Raw genomic sequence first — 13,554 nt, 5'->3', positions numbered from 1 at the left:
CGAAAGGCCTTGCACATTTCTATTGAAATAACCGATTATTACTATTAGAAATATGAGATATATACAATATGAAATAATTAGAATAATTGATATGAGAAATCTGTCTAATATGTAGTCTAATGTATAAAATCTATATGTTTATTTGGTAACTAATTGAACATTATATGTAAATTTTAAATTATGGCATCACTTGTATATAATAATATAATAGTAAATCAATAGTATCAACAAACTTATACGTATTCCTCAATGCTTCCTTGATCATATAATTACTTTATATGGACAATAGAAAAATACTTGGAATCAATAAGAATACCAATAATCACTTTACATTCATCAAAATATTACAAAAATACTCAAAAAAATAAAAAAAAATTATCAACGTAAAATGAGAAAATCCATTACCTTCAACTAACAAAATCATGATAAGAAATATCATAACCTCATCATCTTACTATTATGTAGAATCTTGTTACTGCCACATCCTCTTTGTTTTAGGTACAAAAGCGGAGGCAATCTAACAGTAATAGGTCTTTAATTATGAAAACTCAAAAAGAAAATCTTTCTTCACCAGTCGTAAGAGAGATACACATCCACTATATATAAAATTTTCATATGTCATTGAGTGGGAGACTTTTGGACTTTCGAGGGTTATAAACTTTTGGACTTTCATATGAGTTAAGACCTTTTAAAATTCCGTCATTTATTAATGTTTCGATTTTGTAAAGCTAAGAGATTTTTGGGATTTCATCAATGATGTGGCACCACAATTTTGCATCATTTGTTGAAATTTCATATATTGAGACTCGAAAAGTCACTCAATTAGAGGCTAGACTCATCCTACATGTAATCATATGATGCTTCACTTCAACTTTTATATATGTAGAGATTAAGAAAGAGAATGGGCTTGTTCATTAATAGAAGTTAGGACTGTTCGTATTCTGTTATTTTTCCTCTCCTATTTGATCCTTCCAGGTCTAAGGGTCCCCTTTTTTTTGTACAAAAAGGAAACATTAAGAAAAGATTTTCTATGCATATATTTTGACAGATTAATTTTTGAGATAAGGATCCTATGATTAAAAAAAAAAACTTTCCAAGTACATGAAACGATTCATTTTAAATGACAGGTTCTTAACATTTTGCTTCTAACAATTTTTGTTTTTCCTGGATAGGAGGCTCATGGCTTTCTAGGGAAAAATAGGTAGAGGAGGAAAGATAAGACGGTAAAAGGATTTCATCCGATGAGAATTCAGACAAAATAAAAGCTGTGCCATGTTAAGATCAATGTACGCTTTCCTAAGTCTCTCGATCGAGATACTTGAGGCCTTTGATATGTTTAGTTACAATATAAAGTTGGATAGACGCTTTCTATGCTTAGATAAGGTTATTCACATGCTGGTGTCATTCACATTCATATTACCATCCCTTCCATGGATCCGGTAACCATAGTCACTGTCTCATCTTAAATGCTGAAATCCTCAATAATATCCTCTGTTATAGCTTTTGATTGGCCTTCAAGGTAGCGATTGACAGTCAGTTCAAGAGATGTCTTATCCAACAACGTACACTTTCAGAAGTTGGACCGGAAAGAGGAAAAATCGAGGGTTACATAAGGAGATGTGCAGAAATGTGGATGTTCAAAGGAAACGATTTGCGAACATAGACTTCAAGGCACGGGAATTAAAATATGTTGCGCCTGATATAAGATAGTAGAAGACAATATGAACAAAAAAACAAAAGGGACACACAGAATTGATTACTCAGTTCGTCAGAAATTCTGACTACGTCTGGGAGCGCCGCCAAGCCAGGTATTCCACTATTTTGAGTTAAGGTTACAAGAGATATAAACTGTTATTTATAAATGGAACAAATCCTAATTACATCGCCGATCTTGATCCGGATTCACAGTACTTCAGGCTCCATAACTCAACAATCTCCCACTTGGAGACTGAACACGAATGTAATTATCTCTTCATCTTCATAGTCAACAAATTACCCATAAATGACGGTGACGCCAATCCTCGAACTCCTCAAGTTCCAAGGCTAGTTGAAGCCATGCATAGCTTCAACTTCTCTAAGGTCACAACCTTAGTTAACATGTTAGCAGGATTCTCGCTTCCACGAATTTTCATCAGTTGCAAAGCCTTCTTTTCCAAGAGATGTCGAATGCAATGATACTTCAACTCAATGTGCTTCGTTCTCGAATGAAAAGCTGGATTTTTAGCTAAGAAAATAGCGCTCTGACTGTCGCTGTAAATAATACTGTTCTTCTGCTCTTTCCTCAGTTCACACAAGAAATTTTGCAGCCATATACTCCAATTCTATAGTAGACAAAGCAACTGTCTTCTACAACTTAAAAGCCCAAGAGACCGATATACCACCGTGTTGGGAATTGGTGTATGCCCTAGAGACAATCTATAATCAGTTCTGTAATATGATATCTATTTCATTATAAAACGAGACAATTCTGTTATTGTGTAGATTGCACTAAATATGATTTTACACAATAATGTCCTTGGAATAATATGTTCAATAGGCATCAAGTGTGACTTGATTATGAGATCCTATAATTACCGAACATTATTCCTAAATGTCCATAGTCAAAGTATTATCGTTAATTAGGACAACGATAATACGATTAGACTAGTGTGGGTATTGATTGATGACCAAGTCTCACAGGTCATGGATATGGAGATATCAAATCACACCACAAGTATACATTAAGAGTAATGTGTACTGGACTGACCCGCCATGAGATTGCTACATGGGTTGTTACGTGACTGTCATTAGCATGGTTGTCAGAATCGCGATTCGAATCGTAGAATCGTACGATTCTACGATTCATGGGGGGTCATTGATTCCGATTCCACGAGGTGAGTCGGGATGGTGACATCGGGCCTGAATCGCGCGCTGAATCGTAGAATCGCAGAATCGGTCCGATTCTACATTCAGGCCCAAGTCAGCCCAAGTCCGAGCCTAAAAGCGGGCCGAAGCCCAAGCTCAGAGCCTTTTTATCTTTTCCCTCTCCTGCCCGTCCTTTCTTCCATCTTTCCAGTTGTTTAACCCCAATTTCTCCCTTCTTCCGAGCTTCAAGACTTCGAGTCTTCGACGAAATCTTCCATCCACCTACCTCTCCGAGCTTCGATTAACGGTTCGCCTGCTTCTTCTTCCGACAAGCTAGCTATTCCGAGCTTCCATCCACCTTCTCCAAGTGATAGAGTGGCGGGTACCTGGGATCCGCAACGAAATCTTCCATCCAGGTGACAGAGTGGCAACGAAATCTTCCATCCACCTTCCATCCGCAAGCCCTGGGATTCCGCTGCCGCTGACCACCCGCCCTCTCTGCTACTCCTCCCGCTCCATTCTCTATTTTTCACTATGTTCTCTGTTTTTTGTAATGCTCGACATTGCTACATTTTCTATTTTCTGTACCTGGAAGAGTAATCTTATTGTACCCACTAAATGCAATTCTCTGTATCGTACTGTCTTTGGCTTGGAGATTGGAATTAGGGATGTTAATATGTTAACATATCACTGATAAAGGACGTGCATGAGCTGCTAGTGTCAGACAGGGCTGCCAGCAGCGTTTATCCGATAAAGGAGATGACACATAAAGGAAGCTGCTAAAGTGCATCTCACTGGAAATTGGATTAATTTTCTTAATTAAGGAAACTTAATAATTTTGTATGTATATATTCCTTTCAGTAGTATATCCTGAAAGTTTTCATTTTTTTGGGTCAAATACGGGGCCCCAAGCCTAAGTACATTTTCGTTTTATATATATATGAATCATAACATAAAATGAAAAAGCTGCAGCAACCTTAATGGGCCAATTTCTTTTTGAAAATGAAAAAGTAGACCCCAGTTAATGACTTGGAGCTTCCTGAAGAAAATAAGTTTGATGCTTTGTACAATGATAATGATGGTGACGATGATGATTTGGATGAGATATAATTTGTTTGTTCATTTTACATTATGATTTATGTTATTAACTTTTTTATTTCGGGAGTTTGAGTTATGATTTGGATCTTGAATTTCGATAATTTGTAACAATATTATGTTTTTATCATTTTATGACTTATTGTTGATTTGTTGGTTTGTGGTCTTTATTTGAATGAATAAGGATTAATTTTTTTTGCTTAGAAAAGTATACTATATATATATATATATATTTAATTATAGGTAGAATCTTACGATTCACGATTCTACGACCCTCGACCGATTCTAGGTAGAATCGCGATTTTGACAACCTTGGTCATTAGCATATCTCAAAGTGACTATAGTGTAATAGTCCTTTGACTTGAGGTCACCATGGATTCCTACATGTAATGTCATATATTTTGATACTGTCAAACGTTACCGTAACAGGATGGTTATAAAGACAGTTATTGGGTATATCCCAGAGCATGGAAAGGAATGTGAGTAACCAAGATAGGATTTGTCCCTCCTACGAAACGGGAGCGATATCTCACGGCCACTTGGTGGTTAAGTCTAAAAGTGTATGCATACTCAAATGAGTCGATATAGCGATATCGAGCTCATTTGTTCTGATAGACTTACCCGGTAAAACAAGAAAAGAGATATTGAGCCATACAAGGATGTCATCAACCATGCCTTGGGCTCAATAGAGATATAGAGGACAAAGGGATTATATTACACGGTAACGTAGGTCACAAGGTTCGTCGAGAAATTGGCTTTCTGATTACTTGAGTAATAGTGATGCATTGCTAGATGCCGCTCATTGTTTGTAATATTGAAATAGAGATTTCGATATTACTGTCAACGTAATTGGGAACCTACAAGGTCACACACTATGACTAAATTGACGAGATATTTTGAAATAATAAAATCGTCTAATTGAGATTAGATGATTTATGGTGTGACCGATTAATCGGATATTTAATGAGATTAAATTTGTCGATTAATTAGACTCGATTTATTAGATTAAATGGACCAAATTGATGCACGATTAATACAGTGACACATGGCTTTTATGTTAATAGACATGTGTATGGACACATGTCATGTGAGGAGCAATTTAATGCTAATCCCACATCGGTGGGACTTCAATTTTGTTCCCCCCATATTGCTTATATAAAGGGGATAGTGTGCATGTACTGACATATATAATGTGTAAGTGTGTGTATGCTTTATATGTATATATGTGAGCATATATATATATATATATAAATAATTTGAGTTGAATTGTTCAATTCAAATTAGGTCCATTAGTCTAAAAATTTCGGGTGTCGCATCGGTGTTTCTTTCGAGTATTGGTCGCTAGCACCGCCGATCTCGAAAACTCGTCGACAAAGTCAGTGTGGATACCGGTAGAGGCGTCACGCGTGGGACGCTCGGTCGACAATTTTAAATATTCCAGGTACGCTTTTATTTACTCTTATTCTTCTAGTAGGTCTTGGGATTAGTTTCACGGGTAGGAAATTTTGAATTTATGTTCCTTTTTCGCTTCCGTAGATCCTGTGAAACTAGCCGGTTGTACTCTTCCTTTTATCAAGATCACCTGCCAAGTCAGCATCAACATAACCATTCAAAACCATGTTCTTGCCTTCGAAACATAAAGCCCTCTCTGTGGTACCTCGCAAGTATCTGAAGATCCACTTTACTGCTTCCCAATGCTGCTTACCCGGATTACTCATATATCTGCTTACAACTCCCACTACATGCGCAATATCTGGTCTAGTACACACCATAGCATACATAATACTTCCAACTGCTGAAGCGTAGGGAACTTTCTCCATATGAGCATGCTCTGAATCACTTTTAGGTGAATCCCTTATTGATAGCTTAAAATGGCTACCCATAGGAGTACTCACTGGCTTTGCTGTATCCATACGGAATCCCTTCAAAACATTTTCAATGTATTCAGCCTGTGAAAGGAACAGCTTTCCTGCCACTTTATCTCGATTAATCCTCATACCTAGGATCTGTTTAGCCTCTCCAAGATCCTTCATTTCAAACTGTTTGGACAATTGCTTCTTCAACTTATACACCTCTTGAGCACAAGAGCCTGCTATCAATATATCATCAACATATAATAGCAAAATAATAAAGCTATTGTCAAACCTCTTGAAGTAGCAACAATGATCAGCATTGCATCTGACGAACTCGATCTCATGCATGAACCCATCAAACTTCATATACCACTGTCTCGAGGCTTGTTTCAAACCATACAAACTTTTCTGTAGCTTGCACATAAGCTCACTGCTACCTTCGGACAAGTATCCTTCTAGTTGCTTCATATATATGTCTTCGTTAAGACCACCATGAAGAAATGTTGTTTTTACATCATCTGCTCTAACAATAAATTCTCTGCAGCAATTATGCTCAAAACTAATCTGATAGTAGTTAACTTCACAACAGGAGAGAATATATCTGTATAATCAATACCTTGTTTCTGCTGAAAACCCTTCACAACCAACCTTGCCTTGTAACGCTTGCTTCCATCCGCCTCTTCTTTAATTCTGTAAACCCACTTGTTATGTAATGCATTCTTACCCTTTGGAAGCTCAACTAGTTCTCAAGTGCTATTGGACATTAAAGAATTCATTTCATCTTCCATTGCAAGCTCCCATTTGCTCGAGTGCTCACTCTGCATAGCCTCAGCATAACATTCTGGCTCACCACTATCAGTAAACAAAAGATAGTGTAAAGAGGGCGAGTACCTTTCCGGTGCGTGATGTTGTCTTTCTGATCTCTTCAACGGAACTACCGATGTACTTGGTTCTGCCTCAACAACCTCCTGGTCATTCTAAATTTTGCTAACACGAGAGTTTGGAATATCCAATTCAACAAACTGAGGGCTTTTAACCTGAGTACTTACACTATCAATGTCTGGTGCACCCGACCTGTCTTTGTACAGAACATGCTCATTAAATATGACATCTCGACTTCGAATTATTTTCCGATTCTGATCATCCCAAAATCTATAACCAAATTCATCACCGCCATATCCAATAAAAGTACACTTCACAGATTTTGCATCCAGTTTGCTTCTAGTAGTAGCATCAACATGAACATACGAAACACAACCAAAAACTTTGAGAAATAATAGGTTTACCTCTTTACCACTCCAAACCTCCTCTGGTATGTCGTTATCCAAAGGAACTGATGGTCCTCTATTAATTAAGAAAGCAACAGTGTTAACTGCATCTGCCCAAAATGTCTTCGGTAACCCACACTTCAATCGCATGCACCTAGCACGTTCATTCAAGGTTCTGTTCATTCGTTCTACAACCCCGTTCTGCTGAGGGGTTCCTCTAACAGTTTTCTCCATGCGAATGCCATTCACAGCACAGTACTCTTTGAACTCATTGAGCTCATATTCTCCACCATTATCAGATCTCAAACATTTTACCTTCAGGCCTGTTTCATTTTCTACCAAAGCTTTCCACTTTCTGAAAGCATCAAAAGCGTCAGATTTACGTTTAAGAAAATAAACCCATACCTTCCTCATGGAGTCGTCAATGAAGGTCATGTAATATGATGCGCTACCAAGAGATGTGACCGGTGCTGGTCCCCATAAGTCACTATGTACCAGCTCCAATTTCTGCTCCTTCAAAGTTCTACCAGCCTTCGAAAAACTGACTCTTTTCTGCTTCCCGAATACATAATCCTCGCATAATCCAAGCTCAACTGTTTTTAGACTTGGTAGTTTTCTCTTTGAGCATAACTATTTCATCCCCTTCTCACTCATGTGGCCAAGCCTGCAATGCCACAAATCTGCATCGTTGTTTGCACTAGTGAGTGCAATGTTGTCATGGTTGTTCACGGTTATGTACAGTGTACCCTCCTTACCTCAAGTCACCACCATGGCCCCTTTGATTATTTTCCAGGAGTTAGAGCCAAAGGACAGGTCATAACCCTCGTCATCCAACTGCCGTACAGAAATTAGATTCCTCTTCAAACCAGAAATGTGCCTCACACCACGCAACTGCCATACGAGTCCATTCGGTGTTTTAATCCGAACATCTCCTTTCCTTGCGATCTCCAAAGGCTCATCATCAGCAAGATAAACCTTACCAAAATTACCAGAAGTATAATTCTCCATAATATCGGCATTAGGGCAGAAATGAAACGATGCTCCAGAATCCAAAACCCACGATTCCAATGGACTGTTGACACTTAAGATCAGTGCGTCACTAATCTCCTCTGCTGCCACGTTCGCTGAGTTGTCGTCTTTCCTTTCCTTTCTCGGTTCCTTACACTGATTCTTGTAATGACCACGTTTCTTACAATTCAAACACTCAATTGAACTTTTGTCTTGTCCCGACTTAGATTTATTTCTTGACTTCGATATGCTTCAATGCGAATTCCCTGATTCTGATCCGCCTCTATTTTCTGTACTCAAAGTTGATCCCGAAGTTTTCCTTGATTCTTTTCTGCGAATTTCTTCACTAATTATCAGATCTCGAACTTCATCAAACTTTAATTTCGCCTTCCCCGCTGAAGCACTAACAGCTGTGATCGTTCCGCTCCAACTTTCTAGTAGAGACGACAATGAAATTAGGGCTCTTACTTCGTCATCAAAATCGATAGCGACTGAGGTCAATTGAGCCGTTATCAAGTTGAACTCATTCAGATGTTCGGCAACAACAGTACTCTCCGACATCTTTAGGTTAAACAGCCGCAGCATCAGATGAACCTTGTTCGCCGCTGATGGCTTTTCGTACATATCGACTAAAACCTTCAGTATACCTTTAGTGGTTTTCTCCTTCGCTGTATGAAACGCCACGTTCCTCGACAGTGACAAACGAATCACACTCATCGCATTCCTATCCAACACCTTCCATTCCGCTTCTGTCATCCCGATCGACTTATCCTCTAGAGGTTGCCACAAATCTTTACCGTAAAGATAATCTTCGATTTGCATCCTCCAAAACCCATAATCCGATCCATCAAACTTTTCGATCATCAATTTTCTTCCGTCCATCGTAGATTGCTCCGATTCAAACCCGAGCTCTGATACCAATTGTTGCGCCTGATATACGATAGTAGAAGACAATATGAACGAAAAAATAAAAGGGACACACGGAATTGATTACCCAGTTCGTCAGAAATTCTGACTACGTCTGGAGGCGCCGCCCAGCCAGGTATTCCACTATTTTAAGTTAGGGTTATAAGAGATATAACTCACAGTACTTCAAGTTCCATAACTCAACAAAATAGAGAGTATTTGCCCCCACAAGAGATTTGCTAAGGTGTTTAGGTAATGACTCTATGCCTAGGCCTTTACGAGTTCTCAATTAGTAATGTCAAATAGCACCTTCATCTATCACTCAAGTTTAATTTTGGAACCATTTTGGAGTAATGATATATGACACGGCCGTGGAAAAGGTGCCATATTAAAATAGAATGATTAAGTGTGCTATTGAAGAGACAGCGCCGAAGGTGTATGTCTATGTTAAGGCTCTCTTTTCGAGAGACATGTATCCTGAACAGGATATACAATTATATTGCTTCGATTCAAACTAGGCCAAAACTCGCATTGTGCCGCAATATTTAACGAACTTATTATTACCTTAAAAGTGTCATTATATTTTTTAAGACGTTCTTTACATCAAATTATATATTATAGATGTACCATGTATATAGTATGTTACTTACATATTCGTATCTACACACACATATATATATCCGAAAACCATACCTTAAATGTGGTTAATTTAATGATTTTAAGAGTTACTTAGAAGAGGATATATTATTTTAAGATAGATAGGTACATTGCTAAATTAGAAGTATTAAAAAATTTTCAAAAATGGTGTAAAATATAATATATATATTCAATACTTTATAACAATTATAACTCAACTTTTTCATGACATAATTAAATAGCAGGTGCTCAGTCTTGAAATTAATTTTCAGGAAGATGTGTTTGGAAAGGGAGGAGAAAAATACATGGAAATTGTAATAATACATATCGGAAACATTAGAAGGGTAAAACTGATAGATTATATAAGCTTGTAAAAAATTTTAAAAATAAAACGAAATTTGTGAAAATTTGGAGAAAAAGCTAGAAAAATATGAGGACACCTGCCTCATGAGGTTAAGATGGGCCAGTTTTAGTTTATTTTGGGTAAAATTGAAATATTATATAAGTTTGTAAAAATTTTTAAAAATAAGAAGAAATTTATATGTATTGTTTACATATTAGTTTCTTTCTATTCGGGATTTTGTAATATTAATCTGAATTTTAATAATTGAATATTTGTGATTAATTTATTAGATGATAATTAACGAGTTTGAAAAAAGAGGTGTTTTGTAAACTTGTGCATAGTGCGAGTCAAGCTATATAATGTTTCATAATTCTAGAACGAGAAAGGATATTCCGATGGGCTATATCCTGCACTTTTCTAGAAGAAAGCATTCATTCTCTTCGCCATATTTCTTTTCGTAAATAACTGAACAATTTATTAATTTTCAAAACATGTCCAGTTTCTTTAATCGAACTTACGAGATGACTAACATTACATTGATCAAATTCCACTGTCATCCAATCTTTCATTTTCAAAATTATTAGCAGTCTGGCTTTGGTCAAATTATAATCAAATCATGCTAGACTTTTTCTTTTTTCTTTTTGCTTTTCGGTTGGTCAAATCATGCTAGACTTGAACATCTTCTTCTTTACTAACAAAAGCACTTACTAAAATGGGAATGTCCGTAATTTACCCAACTGAACCCTTTACCATTCAAATCGTCAACGAACAAACTGTCAAAATTTCCTATCCTCTCATTACAAGAAACCCTAATTTCTCTCCCACCATAAGCCTTATATATCACTCACCTCTCCATACTCCTTCCCTCATTGTTATTGCATTGCAGTGTTTCTCTACATTAAATAGAGAAAGTACTGCATCTTTAAGAATCACAAATATATACATATCCTCTCTTCATATTGAAAAAAGAGAAAAAAAATTTCAAATACTCCAAAGAAAATGGCACGTCAGCTCATTGCTCTAGCACTCGTTGTCCTGGCAGTTGCCGGATCTGTATCCGCAGCCTCCTCGCCCTCACCGGCCCCAGCACCTAAGGCTTCATCCCCCAAGGCTGCGTCCCCAAAGGCCTCCTCCCCCGCCACCTCCCCTAAGTCTTCCAGCGCCCCAACCCCTTCTGCTGCCTCTCCTAAGGCTGCCTCGGCCCCCAAGACCTCTCCCGCCTCATCCCCCAGCACCTCTCCCGCCTCATCGCCCACCATCTCCGAGACCCCCGCATCAGCCCCCGGCACTGATATCTCGTCCCCACCCTCCCCCGGAAGCCTGGCCTCGGAAGGACCTGCTGCTGATGATGCCTCATCCCCGGTCCCCGCTCCCCCAAAGAACGGTGCCTCCAGCATCAAGTTCTCCACCGCTGCTGGCATTGCCGCCGTAGCTGGATCCTTCTTCTTCTTCTAAGGTTCTAGAGAGAAGAACATTTTGAAGATCTTTGGAGTTAATTAATTATCTTATCGATGATTTTCTCCATTAGTTTATATGAGGGGAGCCAAATGATCATGCTACCTTGGAACCAAAATGTACTATAATTGCATAAAAAATTTACTTTGATTTTTATTTTCCCTGGTATGATTCTTTGGGTTACAAGGTTTTATGGAAGCAGATGTTTGAGTATTTGCTCTTATGGCCCCTACAAGACATTAATAAAGTTTGCAATCCACAATGCCTTGTGCTACGAAGAGACAATGATTAATGTTCAACATTGTGCATATTGGGCGTGATGTCGATTTCTTTGATGTTTGTCGCATGCTTCAACCTAGTCAAATCAATATTTTTGGTTAGATTGTCAATAGTAAGATTTCCATACCCATTTGTTTCCATTTCGTTATGGTCTCTACTTGATTCATAAGTTTCTGTTATAACTGAAAAAAGAAATAAGAAGTCGAAGGTAACACCACGTTACACCAAACAAATTATTCAGATCAAGGTCCAACCCATAGTGGAAGAACCACTTTAAGCATAGGTTAATTCAAAAGCACAAATTCTTGTCCATGTTGACTCCGGCTAGGGATTTTTTGTTGTACTTGACATCACATTTATCTTTCTTCTGTTACCCAAAAGAAAGATAAAATCATCCGCTGCTCTTTCAACTCGTTTTCAGAAAGACGGGGAACCCTGAGTTATATTGAGGTAAGATTGAGCCAAATGAGCCCTTTCAACTCGTTTTCAGAAATCATCTTGCTTGATCAATGCAATCATAACCGTTATCTTTATGCTTATTAAGGGGGAAAGTATCAAACTAAATGACGGGGGGAATCGTGAAATATTTTGAGGTCTCCAAGGACGAATCAAGACTGAGCATAATGAACCCTCAACTCGTTTTCGAAGAACAGCTTTCTCTATCAATAATCATAATCATTATCTTTATGCTTATTTAGGGGGAAAATATCAAAATAAATAAGGAAAAAAAGAGAGGGAAGTCTGTCAGACAACCGAGCAACCATCTCAGTCCTCAATCAAGGATGAGAACGATCCTCTATAGCTTCTCTACCTCCATGAGAGAGATGGGGAGCCGTTACTCACGCCTTAGTCGCGTGGGTATGGTTCATCCACCAGACTTAAGTTCCCGTCTAGAACTCAAGGATACAAAAGTACGAGCCTATATAACAGATCCTGTTCAAGTAAGGTCGTGCCTTAAGATGGTAGGGCTGCATTATATGTGCTCGTGTTTTTCGCTCTAAATTTTCGATGTGGTGTTGTCTTTGCTTCACGATATACTTAAACATAGCAGGTGCCCCCACTTGTCTCTGTGGGACAAAGGATCCAGTCTAAGGATGTATAATTTAGTACGTGGCCCAACACATTGAGACATTCAAAGGGACCACTTTACCTCCGCTACCCGTCCCAATGAGGCAATGAAACTATCAAAGCGGCTTTTCCCATGAGTGCCCATTTATCTTTTATGTGATTATATAATTCCAAAACGGAAGCAAGACATTTTATATTCTATACGTTTGTTAGTTTTGGTACAATAAATTTTAAAAGTGTCAAATGAGTCATATATGCTTACTTCGTAAGACACTTTTGATCCATTTCATAATAAAAGTGTTGACGTGGAATTGACACAGTTAATTTTGACCACGTGACAATTTCTTATTAGCAGAAACTAGAGAAAGGGACCAAATTCCGGCCACCCCTCCCTCTTGACAACCTCACAGGTTGTGCAAGCTTAACGGGAGGGAAGGGTTGTCGGAAGGGGGAGGCCTCCCGATCTAGTCCTCCCTTCCCCCCTCTTTGTCAAAATAGAGAGGGGGGCCTCCCCATCCCTCCTGGCGACCTTGCTCGGCCGGCGGGATCCCCGGGAGGGAGCAATGACCGGAATTTGGCCCCATCTTTAAAAATGTATATATTTAATATTTTATTTCTTTATTTTTATTTTTTGATTTTTCTTTTAAATTTCAGCAAACAAGAAATTGCCATGCGGTCAAAATTGACTACATTAAGTCCACATCAGCGCTTCCATTACGGTCTTACGGAACGGACCAATCATGTATTATAGAGTAAACATATAGAACTAATTTAGAACATTTGAAACTTATAGGACAAA

General features: G+C 38.2%; 1 protein-coding gene and 1 non-coding gene across 2 annotated transcripts; one reads left to right on the top strand and one right to left on the bottom strand.

Moving 5' to 3' along the window:
- Positions 1-10,810: 10,810 nt before the first annotated feature.
- LOC116215030 (mucin-1-like) lies at positions 10,811-11,682 on the top strand. Its single transcript, XM_031550586.1, has one exon. It carries the CDS (start codon positions 10,953-10,955, stop codon positions 11,406-11,408), a length of 456 nt encoding a protein of 151 aa, XP_031406446.1. The 5' UTR covers positions 10,811-10,952; the 3' UTR covers positions 11,409-11,682.
- Positions 11,683-12,425: 743 nt separating this feature from the next.
- LOC116215775 lies at positions 12,426-12,638 on the bottom strand. Its single transcript, XR_004158573.1, has one exon. It is a non-coding gene; the product is annotated as a small nucleolar RNA U3 (small nucleolar RNA).
- Positions 12,639-13,554: the final 916 nt, after the last annotated feature.

Source organism: Punica granatum, chromosome 7, assembly GCF_007655135.1.
Source record: "Punica granatum isolate Tunisia-2019 chromosome 7, ASM765513v2, whole genome shotgun sequence".
Lineage (NCBI taxonomy): Eukaryota > Viridiplantae > Streptophyta > Magnoliopsida > Myrtales > Lythraceae > Punica > Punica granatum.
Note: the sequence above shows the minus strand (reverse complement) of the source record. Positions and strands in the feature narration are given on the sequence as shown.

Coding starts and splice junctions, on each gene's coding strand:
- LOC116215030 (XM_031550586.1), top strand. CDS start 10,953: ATGGCACGTCAGCTCATTGCTCTAGCACTCGTTGTCCTGGCAGTTGCC.